Consider the following 14,830-nt stretch of genomic DNA (forward strand, 5'->3'; position numbering starts at 1 on the left):
AATTGTAGAGTAATGAGCTTGGTCTATGAGCATTTCTAAAGATAAACTTGATAATGTCATAATAATTATGTTAATAATAACATAAAATGTCATAAATTCTCTTTGTTATTCTTTATATGTATTATATATACATATATATATATACATATTATATATACATATATATATGTCATTCTTTATATGTATTATTTTTGCTGATTCCTACAAAAGTCTGAGTATGTATTTTTAGCATCCCTATTGTACAAATTAAGGTGCCAAAAGAAAACATTTAAATAATACATCAAAGTTTACACAACAAAGAAATGTTAGCAACCAGAAAATAATTAAAAATATACTTCGTAGACCACTTTTTCTCACTAGCATGTAAATGAGATAATATTATGGAAACGTGTGAATACTTACATCAGCTGCACTCCCTTTCCTCGACAAAACGTTCTACAGGTTGTACCTGTATGTAATCATGGATATGAGTTATTATCCATGTCCACCTTTTCTGTAGCTGAGATAAATCACTTAGCACTGCAGAACTCAACAGAACATACCACATTTTAAATATTAAAATGAATAAGCACAAAAGAATGACATGAAATAAAGTGAAAACTATTTTCGTATGCTCACAAATGTTTTAAGGACACTATAAATTAGGTTTCCTTTTTTGTAGTATGCTTCTGATTTAGATAAGAATTGATTTTTGAATTATTTAAAATATATGAAATTCCAAGTCGATTTGATATGTTAATGCATCCAGGTTATTGATTAGTTTGAACTTGAAAAAAAATCATGAAAATGTTTTATACTACTCAGTTTTGACACACATTTGCATTGATCTTCCTGATGCCCACCTTGGCCAAATCCCAGACAGTTTGCACAGCTTCTCATCGGTGTCAAAAACACTTTTTAAATTATGTTTTTCCTTACATCCAATGTAAGTTTCTCTCTCTCACCCTCTCCCGTTAACTGCAGCTTCTGGACCTCTGATTCCAGAGATAGAAGTAAGGGGGACAATAAACACGGCTGGCGCTGCCATAATCCCACAGCTGGATTCCTCTGCAATGTCAGGCATGGAATGCTGGCACTCTGTCCTGGGCTATTGCTTAGGGAATGTGGAGACATTTTAAGGACTTGAGGTCTGTATTTTTCTTTAGCCCGTATGACATATGCTTTGGATGACTGGTTTAAGCTTCCTCTCAGCACCTTCCCTCTGTGCAAAATTTCTACAGCTGCCATCTCCTTAACCTATGGGAAATTCATGCAGCTTTGCCTTGTCAACAGCTAGGAGCTACATTTCGTCCCGCTCCTGGCCTGTCTGCCATTTCAGACCAGTTGGTCAGCCTTCCATCCTCAGAGCTCTCTAGGAAAAGACGGCAGCGACACATTCTAACAGGTCCGAAGGATCTGCTTTGTGATAGAGGTGCTCTTCTCCCCTCCTCCAGGAAATCACAATTTATCTCGATAGACAGATAGATAGATGCATAGATGTATAGACAGGTAGACAGAATTGGAAATATAAAAAACCACATCTTCCTTTCCTCCATTTATTTCTCTAATTTGTCTCCCAGCCTTTAGTGTATTTGATATCTAATGTCCTTTCATGTCTTTCCAAAGATCGTGAAGCTACCTTGCAGGTTTCCAGTAACCTTGTAAGTCTAACAATATATTTGTTGCCAAGTATTGAATTGCAGCCATGAAGCAGAATTCTCACACATTGCACATGTTTTCATATTCATCACTTCATGGTAACTTACTGATATGAGAATTTCTACGGCATTTATCATAGGACCTGTTTTGACTGAACAGTTTATAGACATTACCTTTTTTCATCCCTGGGGATAATACCAATACGTCCAAACAAGTTAAAACGCCAAACTCATATACTAGAAACCTTTTGAAAAATCTTGGTGTACCCGAGAACTGCCCAGTGGTGACCTATTCTGAAAAATACATCAATTCCATATTATTATTTAACGAAACTAAATATGGTTCTATGCATGACCAAGTAAAATAGATTGGGATTCATTGTTGTATTCAGGAACATTTATTGGTCCACTTACTACGTGCTACAAACAATTTTAGACAAGAACAAATGAACAAGACAGAGGATTCCTTGCCCATTACGGCTTACATTCTAGTAAGTGATAAAGACATAACAAGTAAAAAAAAAAAAAAAATAGTACGTATCTATTGTAATACCAGGTGGCTAAGTGATTTGAATAAAAGCAAGGAGGAGCGAGGGCCACAGTGGAAGACGATGGCCAGCAGGCCTTTCTAAGGAAATTACAGTCCATCACAGACCTGAATGAAGCAAGGGAGTGCAAAGGCAAGATGTCCAGGGGGCAGAGTGTTGCGGGCCTAGAACACGAGACCGGAAGAAATGAGCAGGGACAGAGGAACACCCGGCTTCTACGTGGGGTGACAAAGTGGACTCAGATCACAAACAGGTCATGAAGCCGTGCAGAGCACTCAGTCCTGGAAGGGAAAGGGGTCTGCGAGGTTCAGCCAATCGCATCAGCTCCCACAACGACGCAGTTCTTCTGTGGGTCAGGGATTGCTCGTCTGTCCCAACAACCACGAGCAATGGCTGAACTGGGCCTTATTTTACAGATGACAAACTCAACCTGGCCAAGAGCAGACAGTTCGACAGAGCTCACACGGTTACTTAAACAACAGTGAACCAAGTCATACTCGGATCCGCAGGCTCAAGCACGGATGTGGTGTGAACGCCTATGATCACTGAAAGGCCTTTAAATATTTTCTTGTTTCAACCATTAGTCATCCCAGACTTACACATAAACTTGTGAGTTAACGGAGGGTAATATGTAAGCACTGCGAGTATTAGTGAGAAGCTGTGCTATTTTCATAAATATCTGCACTGATTGAGCCTTTATGAAAATTTACGAAAATGAGATCTTAATGCCACGTCTTTAGGTTAGAATACAGCTGTGTTCTTGCAACACCCAGGTGGCCGCGAAAAGGTCAAGTGTGATTGAAATGTGACCGAACACAATTTCTAGGAAATTGCAACTTCTGAACAAGAATCAAATAGTATTTTTTGATATAGTTTAAGACTAGCAAATCGATATGCAGCCATGTATGGTCTCTTCCTATGTACCTAGAGTTAACAACCTCATCATCAAATAAGCCAGAATTTATTTTAACACACCTGCTTAGTGCCACTGGACTCAAATGTGTGCATTTTGTAAAGTGTTCACCAAATTGATAAGTTGTTCGTAAGGCTTTCACCCATGACAGAACCTACTTGAGCCTCAGAAAACCCTATTTCTGTTTTTCTCATCTATTTTCCATGGACTGATTTATCTGCCGCTTTTCGTACTTTCCAATTCTTCAACCAAGATTACATATAGAACAATCTTTTTTTTTTTTAAAGATTTTATTTATTTATTTGACAGACAGAGATCACAAGTAAGCAGAGAGGCAGGCAGAGAGAGAGGAGAAAGCAGGCTCCCTGCTAAGCAGAGAGTCCGATGCAGGGCTCGATCCCCAGACCGTGGGATCATGACCTGAGCCGAAGGCAGAGGCTTTAACCCACTGAGCCACCCAGGCGCCCCAGCACAATCTTTTAAATACAGGGAATAATCCTTTATGGAATAATCCCTGAAAATATCCCCAATTATACTCTCTCAATTTTTATGTTAATATGATAGAAATAGAAATGTTCTCTCATCTCACACATTTCTGTTTTATTGCAAGTTTTTCTCTTTGAACATTTTGTTTTGTTTAGTATTCATACTCTTTCCTAAGTAAATGATGATATGAATGCATAAGGATTTTCTATGACTTATCACTTCTCACCAACTTTTAATCTCTTCCTAAATTATCATATTTCCAGTCTTGGGCTTTTGTAAAGTGTTGATACCTATGTTGCTGACATAATGGTACCTGAACGGATATTGGTGGAAAACCTCGCTTCTATTACATGGTGTGGTGTTTACGTTTCCAAGTATAGAGGAAAACAATACTGTAGCTATTCAAACCACTATCTTTAGCTAAACATTATTCAAAATATTTTCTCTAAACATAAATGGTCAATTTGGTTCAGCTCATTTCCACATGCTGCTAATAAGAAATGAACATATAAAACAATTTTGAGGACACTGTATTATTCACCATTTTCTTTTGTTCCACCTATGAATTCTGAATTCCATCTTGATTTGTATAGAATAATAAGGATGGTTCTGAAAATGCTGGTTAAAATTAAAGGGTTTTATTATCTGATTATCTGACGTTATCATAAAGCTTGTTATCTGGATGTTACCATGGATTTTATCATGTCCAGCAGCTTAGCATACTTCCTTCATAATGTTATAATAAAAGTAACTATTGCACCTAATTTTATATCCCATAATAAAAAAGATGACACTGAAGAATCAGTTCTGGTCCAAGCTCTTAATAAAAAGGAAATGCTAAGAATTTTATCATGTCTCATTCTATGCGTGGTGAGAATCAGTACAGGTAATCATAATATTTTGCATGAATGTTAATTCAACTTTGAGTCAAATACTTCTTTCATTTACTGCTACGATTTTAAGTGGCAATAAAAATTTACTTAAAAATTTTCACGCTTTCCACAATTATCATAAAGTTAAAATTTAATGTTGAGTAAATTTTGACATGTATTTTGTTATTGCATTGTGCCATGGTAAAGATGTATTTTGGCTACATGTAAAAATAACATTAAATGTCCCAGATATATCTTCATACTCCCTTTTTTATACAAATCTGTAATATCAAAGATAATACCAATCTATACTGTATCTTTGATTAATCAACATACACTAAGAATCTGTCTAAATTCGAAATCAGTTTTCAAGTATGGCCTTGACAATGATTTTAAAATATCAAACTACTGTGAGTCATAGAATCTCAGAAACTTGTTTATTCATAAAAAATAAACACTTTTTAAACGTTTTATATCATCACCCAGATTCTACTAGGTATTTGTTTCTCTCTGTACAGCATCAAGAACTTAAAACACATAAACAATATACTCTCACTTTGTAAGATTTTTTTTTTAAAAAAGGGTAACTAAAATAATATTAAGTCGATCTTGTTCAGGGCCTTTCTCACATTAACGATTCACAACTTTGTATTGGATGGTAGTGAAAATAGTGGGAAAAAATGCCAGAGGAGTACTTCAGTTACATGCCACAGTCGGCCTGCACTGAAACATGAGAGCTGACTGTTAGCATCACTCCACGTCTGCATTCGGGGACAACACGTGGGTAGCTGGAAATAACCAAGGGCACTTACTCCACGGAAATCAGAAGATGCTGTAACTTTTCCACCCCACCCCGAGAACTGCAGTACACAACTCTTTACTAAGAGACTACCAGTTTGCCCACATACTAGCATTTTTAAAAATTTAAATAATAACAAAGCTCTAATTATTTGACTGCACAGCAGACCCAAACATGCATGCTAATCTTTTAAAGCGAGGTCCCAACTCGTTAAGGTAGTCGTAATTCTCATCCTGATCAGAGGCTGCGGACCCTAAGGAGCTCAGGGACCCAGCTAACGACCCTGTTCCCTCAAAAGCGTAGGTCTGGAGGGAGTCAAAAGGAGGGGCACAAGGATCAGTATTAGCTTCTTCAAGCTTTTCTAGAATGAATTGCCGGAAAATGGCACTATCCGGGCCAACCTGCAAAGACTGCCGGTACAGGCTCCTGATCTCGGTGGTGGCGGTTCCCCGCGGCTTGCGTTCCCGCATGATGGTGCTACTCCTCAGCTCTGCGATGTCAAAAGCCTCCGTATCCTCTTCTCCTCCCCCTTCATCGTCATATCTGAATATATTCTCGCGGAAATCTTCACCTTTCTCCGGAAACAGAGTCTGCTTTCTTCGCTGTTTCAGACCCAGGATTAAAAAAATAAACGCTGACAAGGAAAGCGTATGAGAACATTAAGCAACATACTGTAATAAGTATAACATAATATGTGAATATATATTAATGTAGTCAGTTCATATTCATCAATATTATATGTTATTTATAATAAACCTTGCAGTCCTTGCTTTTGTTAAAAGCTCAGGACATGAGTTAGATTTTAGGATTATAAGACAAAAGAAAACAGAGTGGAGCCTCGAGCATTCCCCCAACCTATTTACTTTCTTTCATAGTGGTCCTAGGGCTCTAGTGAGTTGCAGGACAGGGTTAAATAGACTGTGTACAGTTGTGGAAATTTAGCACAGCTCCATGACCCTTTGTAAAGTACTTAGCACTTTGAGTTTCACTTTCTTCATTCATACGACACAGGTGATTAATAGTTACTACTTCATAAGGTTATTGTGAGAATCGAATTACATACTGCACGTGAACACTCAAGACAGTATCCTGTAGTATAATAAGCACTCAACAGAAGGTCACTACTATTATTACTAATTGTTAATAATTGTATATGCTGACCACTGCCAATGCTTAGTGTCAGAAACATTCGTACACAGATGTGCACACACATGCTGACATACTCAGAATTCAGGGATCATTCGTTTTCATCTTGAAATGCGTGGTCACTCTATTTTTCATTTACTCCATGGTTTAAGAATTGCAACAGATTCAGAAAAGCAATTACACACACACACACACACCCCATACCGTGATGATGGAATTAACTACTTTTTATGTTTATCACATTATTTTTAATAAATGAAGAGAGGTTCAGTTCAGCACTACTTACCAAATATTATCATGACGCTTATCAAGATGGCAAGTGTGACTTCTGCTCTGAATCCCATGGCAAGCATAAGGTCCTTCTTCCTGCAGGTCTGTGTACTGCCATGGACATCGCAGTCACAGATGTGTATGGTAAGGGTGTTTGTACTTGTAAGTGATGGGATTCCATTGTCAGCAATCAGGACAGATATATAGAAGACAGGCTCTTCTTCAAGGCTAAAACCAGTTCTATTAGTCAAAATTACAGCTGTGTTATCTAAAACAAAAACCCAGGTGTGTAATTTTTCAACAATATAGAAGAAATTCATACCAGTCATATGTACTAGAGGCAATAATATAGATATATCAAGTAGGTTTAAATAATAAAGAAGAAATGTCTGATAAAAAGTCAAAAGATCCTCTCAAAAAGTCATTATTGATTTGCATTGCCTAAACCATAATTACGATCTTAGATGAATTACATGAATCAGTTCCAAAATGTTTTTGATAAAGATAGAAAATGTAAATGTGGAACACAGAAAACAGCTTTTTAATCAGATGTCAATATTTTATAGAGGTTACTGATACTAAATTTATGATCACAGTATGAGTTTCATTTGGGTTATTTACTCACTACATAGTGCTTTATCTAATAGAAACTCATTCTTTTCACAAATACTATAAATACAAAGACTTTCAAAGTCATCTACCAATATCACAACAAGTGCTCTCAAATCATGTATTTACTAATGAGACAGAAGGATTAGTTTTATTTGGCAGGAAAATTCTATTGGGATGTTTCATTTTACTTTGACATTATTAACCCATTTTATATTTAAAATTCAGATAACAGTTAAGCCTCAGCAGCACTGATTGCTCTTCTAGACAGACCATTTAAGAAATTAGCAAAGATGAACAATACACATACTTTGACCATTCTGAAGTTGTTTCTCCCTGAATCCCAAAATATTCTAAGTAAGCTTTGTTGGTGCAATTTCTTATATCTGAGTCCTATATTTCCCCCTCCTCTTTGTATTGCCACCCCCCAAAATATTTTCTGTAGTAATCAAAACTTAGGATACACAAACAGGAAAAAATGCAAATAAATGAAGTGTTTCAAAATGTGTGTGCCTGCCAGCCACTTTTCCCAAATCATCTTTTTATTTATTTATTTATTTATTTATTTTATTATTTTTTTCCAAATCATCTTTTTAAAATGAATTCTTCATCATGCTTTGGAACCTATAAAACTTGGGATTTTATTGACTAGGCAGATGAAAAGGTGAGAGTTTACATTTTTCAATTCATATCTTACCAGATTATTTTTTTTAAATATTTTATTTATTTGACAGAAATCACAACTAGGCACAGAGGCAGGCAGAGAGAGAGGAGGAAGCAGGCTCCCTGCGGAGCAGAGAACCTGATGTGGGGCTCGATCCCAGGACCCTGGGATCATGACCTGAGCTGAAGGCAGAGGCTTTAACCCACTGAGCCACCCAGGCACCCCACCAGATTATTTTTAATCACAAACATTAAACCTAATTAATTATTTTCTCTGTTTTGATATACTTATTTTGCCCCAGTGACTTATGTTGATATAAATAAATTTAAGTTGTAACTTGTTTCTTCTATTGATATTTGCATTGTTTAATACTAAATTTAGTTGAGTTTCCTTCACTGAGAAATTTGGCAAGGAGAAAAGGGAGAGAATATGCCTGCATTTATTGTCCACAAAAGATCTCTGGTAAGTCGAAACACAGAATCAGGTGTAAAGAAGGACATCGGTAGGTGTTTGGCTATGGATACTTCAGTAATAAATCCTACGGTGTTTCTTATCTTCAAGATAGAAAGTAAAATTAAAGTAGGCCCATATTATAACAAGAAAAGTGGCTTCATGAAAAGTCAAGCCACTTCTGCACGGAAGGAGAAGATACTCTGTCTCTCCACATGAAACACTTTGGCACACTGTGTCTTCAGATTGATAGGATCATTTCATTTTGAAGGAAAGAGAATAATCTTAAACCAATTTTATATATTTATAGCTTCAAATTAATGACTCCAAATATCTCTGAATCAATCAAGCTAACATGACTGTAAGTATATATCATTTTCTTCCCCATAGATTGAAGTTTGATTTTACGAGACACGAAAGGAAGCAGTGGGTTAGTACTGCCATTATATCTGCAGGTTCACTCAGTTTTGCAAGGTCGTATAGCCACTGATGACTTGAAAAGGTGCTTCTAATTTAAAGAAATCCAGTGAGAAATGGGGCTAGTATTTTCAGAACGCGATGTCAGGTTTTGTTTGTTGTTTCCATTGCTTCTCTCTGCTCTACTTCTCAACATTATCATACTGCAAGAACCTTACAAAAAGCAACATTATAAATCCCCTTAAAATCAAGCACATTTCCCAAAGAAAGCATCAGAAGCCATTATGAGTGAATGGCATTACCTTCATTATCTATGATTATGAAACTTGAGTTCTTTGTGTCTTCCCCAGAGAGATTAAAGTAAAAATGGTGATCTTCTATGGATTCATCTCTATCCACTGCACTGATGGTCTGAATTACCTAGGAAAAACAGAAACAGGTTGCTTGGTTTTTGATTCAGGAATATAATTACTATTATAGGGATTATTATCATTATTAGTACTAGCTTTTATTAAAATCGCTTTATCAAAATTTTTGTGTCTGTTGCAGAGGATAATTTAATTTGGGGAGAATGCTAAAATATTTTCCCAGGTTAAAAATAAGTTTACTTGCCCCTTTCAAAAGAGTGTTTTGATAATACATAATAAATTCTTGTCAGGGGCTGAAATTATTTCTAGCAGTTAAGTTTGTTAGAAATTCTGAAAACTCCGCTGCTATAAATCAAGATTTCCTCCCATCCTCCAGGCCCGATTTCCCCTTTTCTTCTTTTTTTCCTTCTTCCTTCCTTATCTGAATAGCAGCCATTATGATTTGTTGAAATTATATATTCCCTGCTCACTTGAGAGCATAGCTGTGGTAAACTTATTGTCCTACTGAAGTATTAGCTAAACTAATGAGTTTTCAAATTGATTTGAGAAAATAATACATTTAGAGCTTAGGGGCAATGTATATGATTTCCTTTGACCCATAAAGACTATAGCAGAAGTGTTCCACGTCAAATAAATTCCTATTTCAGAACATAAAAAAGTGAAGTAACGCAGTTATGAACACATCAGATCACATTTAATTCTTTTCTTTCAAGACATGAATGTGTCAGTCAAGTGGTTCGTTATTGTCAAAAAAGAGATACGCTGTCAAGATCACAGAGTGAGATTGTAATTAATTCTGGAAATTAAAGTAAATTGATTATAGAAGTTATTGTTTTGAATTTTCTAGAATTAAAGTGCTTTTAACAATGTGTCAAACAAAATATCTTTAGTTGCAAGATGACAGACCCAACTCTTATAATGTTATACTTCAAAGAATAGACTCTCTCCACGTGCAGTCTTATAAAACCAATGTAATTTGTACGTTATTGCTCTGCATCGATTTATCTTTTTCCTTATAACACATTCCTAGTTAAATCATATTCATATGGTGTTAATTGAATAATCTAATAAAACATTTTCATTCAACCCATGCCTACAGTAATAAGTTTGCATTGTATTAGGGTAATGGTCTTATTTTGGATTACCATAATAGCCAGGGTGAAGGGTAGGGGCATATTTTGAGTCCTGGTGTTGCCACTTACTAGGTTTTATTTATTTATTTATTTATTTATTTATTTATTTGACAGAGCTAAAGAGTGCAAGCACAAGCAGGGGGAGTAAAGAGGGAGAAGCAGGCAGAGAGCCCAATGTGAGACTCGATCCCAGGACCCTGGGATCATGACTGAGCTGAAGGCAGACGTTTAACCCACTGAGCCACCCAGCCATCCCACTAGTTTTTTTATTCTTAAAAAAAAATTGAGATACTAATACTCAAATTTTCTTCATGAAAACATGTTAGTGTTGGGATTTGCATAGACAGACTGGTATCCTGAATACTGTGTGTAAACTCATCATATGTGCGTTTGCTTAACTAAGATTGATAGCAAGTTGTAAAAACTCATGTTTACCTTGTTGACACGTGCAGTCTTGATTTTTTGGACAAGGAATAATTTATCTCACTACCTGCCTTTCTGTATTAAATACATGCATCTGGGATGCCTGGGTGGTTAAGCGTCTGTCTTCGGCTCAGGCCATGATCCTGGGGTCTTGGGATGGATCCCTGCATCGGGCTCCCTGCTCAGTGGGGAGCCTGCTCCTCCCTCTCCTACTCCCCCTGCTTGTGTTCCCTCTCTTGCTGTGTCTCTCTCTGTCAAATAAATAAATAAAATCTTAAAAATAAAAATAAATGAATACATACATACATACACACATCTGACCAAACATTGAAAATGTTTTCCTTTTGTGTATGTAGGTTTAAGAACACTGGTGAAATTCTGACTTTGTAAAAATTTTTAAGTTATTTCAATAAATTAAATTACTCTCTACATATGCACAGGTGAACTGAACATGCATAGGTCTCAATATCCTGGTCCGTCTTTAAGTACATGCCTCCACCTGCACTTGCTTTATAAACTGAACTTCCACATGCTTTAGGGGTTTATCACTTTACAAAATAGGAAGCCACTGATAGAATAGAATCAGTTACCGTCAGCAGGTACCATTAATTCTTTTGAACTGACCCGGAATGTGCACACTATTCTTGAGAACACAGATTTGCAGAAAAGAGCCAACGTTAATGAGCACAAGAGTCTTGGCTAGGAATGCTCATTTTTTCCTTTTCATATGACAATGGAAAGGTTTTTGTTTTAATTTTCAAATAAAATTCTAAGAAAAAAATCTTGTTGCATTGATTAGATTTCTAAATTATTCCTTACATCTCCTTGCCTGGGGCTCATCACTGTCATACACACTGATGAGAGGAGCAAAGACAAATCAAAAGCAAAGAGTAGACAAAGTAGACAAACATGGATGGCTATATTAGGACAAATTCCGGGAGCTCAAATTTTTAAATTCCCGTTTGTCCTGGGTAGAGTTTTGTCTAACTTTTTCTGAACAAATACATGTGATTTTCCATTTATAACACTTTAAAATCTATAATGGAAATACATTGTGACAGTCTAGAAAGTCTAAAACGAGTCCCATTTTATATTTCCTTAGATTAAGCTTCAAGTCACCTAAGTATCTCAGGTGAGTGAAATGGCTGGGCCAGAATTTGAACGCAAGCTGATGTCTCTGCGAGTGTGAAATGAGTAGCATGTGTGGCTCCCGGAGCACATTTTCTTCAGATGTACTGAGAAAAATAAAACTGACAAATGTTTAAAATGTACATCATAATGGTTTGAAATACATTATCTACCGTGAAAAGATTCTCGCCATGTAATTAATTACCATATCCATCACCTTACATATTTATCATTTTTAAAAGTTCTACTTAACAAATTTATACAAAGAATTTTATCAGCTACAGTCACCATGTTGTACATTAGATCCCTAGACTTTATTTATTTTATAACTGAAAGTTATACTCTTTGACCAACCTTTCCCCATTCCCCCCACCCTCAAGCTCTGACAACCGCTTTCTATTCCTCCCAGGCCCATTGTTCAAGCCCTAGACCTGTTCTTGTTCATGAAGTTGGCATACAAAAAAATACCGTAATGCGTGCGGTGTGCAAGAAGCAAACAAAACGAAGTCTCATAAAAGACAGAGACATACAGAGAAATAGGTAATATAATTGTCATAGAAGAGATATAGACCAAAATAACGATTGGAAAAAAAAAAAAGAAAGAAAAAAGAATCTGAGTATTAATTTAGGAAAAAGAAATGATTTTCCAAGTGGAATTGAGCAAATGAACTAATACTTGAGTAAAAAAAAAAAAAATATGAATTAATGGGGAAAGTGTGATCCAGATAAAAGGACACCATGCAAAAACCAGGAATCCAGAGAGCATATATTATTGGGTAGGATTACATGAAATTTGCATTTTTTAGGTCAAAGTGAAATAAACACTGGCAATTTTCTAAGTTTCAACTTAATCATTTTATGGAACTACAAATAGTATTTGACTTTAAAGATAATCATGGGAAAAAAGATAATCATTCGTGTCTATCAATTACTTCACACTATGACTTCTTTTCCTAAAACAAGATGCACACTTGGGCCAGCTTACTAAATGTCATTCTTAGATTATTATTATGTTGACTAAAAAATCACTACAGACTATAAGTGTGACCTTTATTAAACATGCAACTTTTTTGATAGCTAGGCAAAGAAGCAAGTATCCTACCTGGATTTGGAGCAAATAGGTAATACATTTGAGACTGTTTCTTTACCTGAACAGCAGGTATCAATGAAAACTGCCTCCAGTATTAATCGAGGAATAAATTTTTGAATAGGATTACAAACTACAAATTGAAAAATGAACTATAAATCCATATAATATATTGAGTATTAATTGATATACAATATCAATTTCTCAGAATGTGCTTAATAAGCAATTTCTTTTAATAGAAACATGTTAAACAAAAAGTGACAATTGCAATAAATGAATACATGGGAGGATTTTTAAAATTTCATCTCAATTGCTTACTTATTTAATTATTCTAGGTATTTGTACCTTGCATCAAGCTACAGATATGAATTATTCTTCCCATCGTCAAGAAATATTGTCAACAAATTTGAATAAGGCTGTCACTTTTTGTACTACTCCACTGAGGAAATGATACAAAATGAGACTTGTTTAGATAAAATAAAGGATTCAAAAGGCTGTTGACTATCCACTCAAAAGGTCAAAGTATTAATTAACACAGTAAAAGAATTAGAGGTAATAAGAAAATTTAGTCTATTGTCTCTGTTTTCTCTCTTTGTTTAGCATGTTATTAGGAGAAAAATGTTGAAAAACTCATGGTATTTTAATATTATGGTCTGGACAGAAGCAGAGATACTCTGTTTCTAAAAAGGACTTTTTTACCAACTTATAGGTACTTAAGTGTCAAAGATATGTAATGTTTTGCAGATATCTACTTATACTCAGTTAAAAATTTTACCTTCTTAAATTTTTATTTCAGTACATATTTCATTTTTTTGTTAAACTAATTTTTAAAACAAACCATATAAAGTTAATATAAAATCATCATATATAAATAAAAAAGATTAAATTATAAAATTATCTGGCTAATATACCAAAGGTATCCATATCCAATATTTCATTGGTATTTGGAGCACCCCAAGCCACCCTAGGCCCTGAGGGTGAAACAGTGGCCAGCACCAAGTGTCTGTCACCACTGCTTACATTCTAATGGAGGAGAGAGACATAATACCTAAAGCAAAAAAGAAAAGTGCAGACTAAAACACCCACTATTTCAGGGTCAGAGAATCTGGCATCTAAACAAAAATTAAGCTTCAGAAGTGAGCAGTGGTGACATCATGAATATTCTAAAAGGGCTTGTACTTCATTTTGAAGTCCCCTCCCAAGTTCTAAATTGGAAAAAACATGATTTTATCTTTATTTAGGATCCCATGATCCAAATGATTGGGAAAAATCTACATTTCAGAATGTTCATTCTGAAGACATCCTTATTGTGAATCTGGAAATAGGGAACCCAGTGACCAGCTGTTGCCTCGATCCAGGGGAGCAACTAGTTTGTACTCCAGACCTCCTGATGTGATCCATAAAGACAACAACAGTCACAGTTACAGAACATGAGCTCTTTTAATGAGAAATCATACGGAAATTGCTGAAGTGTTTATATAAACTAAGATGGTAACAACATGCTCTCAGGTGACGTTATGGTTTCCCAGGCTCCAGATTTCCCACAGGGAAGTTGTTATTGTCAAAGTAACACTTCACCATTTCAAAGAGGACACACAATATATTCTTCCGACTACTGTCCCACCACTAAGGACTGACTGCCTTGGAAATTTTCTACATGCCGTCAGGCTTCACTAATAAAGACAACTAATGAGCAACAACTCTGGGTGTACCCGTGCACAGGAGCCGTGAAACGGGATAATGAGAAGTTTGATTTTACAGGAGCGTCCTTCAGCAGAACTGCTCATGGTTCACTCCAGAAGATGCCTTGGGCCCCTGGTAGGGTCTCAAGAGTGAGGATAGAGCAAAATTGACAGATTACAGGGGTATTTAGGGGATGG

The 14,830-nt window shown here is 35.8% G+C and overlaps 1 protein-coding gene across 2 annotated transcripts in view; it reads right to left on the reverse strand.

Moving 5' to 3' along the window:
• Window positions 1-1,928: 1,928 nt before the first annotated feature.
• Window positions 1,929-14,830, reverse strand: part of CDH19 (cadherin 19) — a 95,676-nt gene continuing 82,774 nt past the window's right edge. Inside the window, exons 11-13 of one of the 2 annotated variants that reach the window (XM_046026096.1) lie at window positions 9,114-9,231; window positions 6,688-6,939; window positions 1,929-5,889 (exon numbers count right to left, since the gene is read on the reverse strand). In XM_046026096.1, coding sequence (XP_045882052.1) covers window positions 5,399-5,889; window positions 6,688-6,939; window positions 9,114-9,231 — 861 coding nt within the window. In that variant the 3' untranslated portion in view covers window positions 1,929-5,398. The remainder of the gene's footprint in view (window positions 5,890-6,687; window positions 6,940-9,113; window positions 9,232-14,830) is intronic. The other variant, XM_046026097.1, reaches the window with a different exon arrangement.

Source organism: Meles meles, chromosome 12 (assembly GCF_922984935.1).
Source record: "Meles meles chromosome 12, mMelMel3.1 paternal haplotype, whole genome shotgun sequence".
In the NCBI taxonomy this organism is placed as follows: domain Eukaryota; kingdom Metazoa; phylum Chordata; class Mammalia; order Carnivora; family Mustelidae; genus Meles; species Meles meles.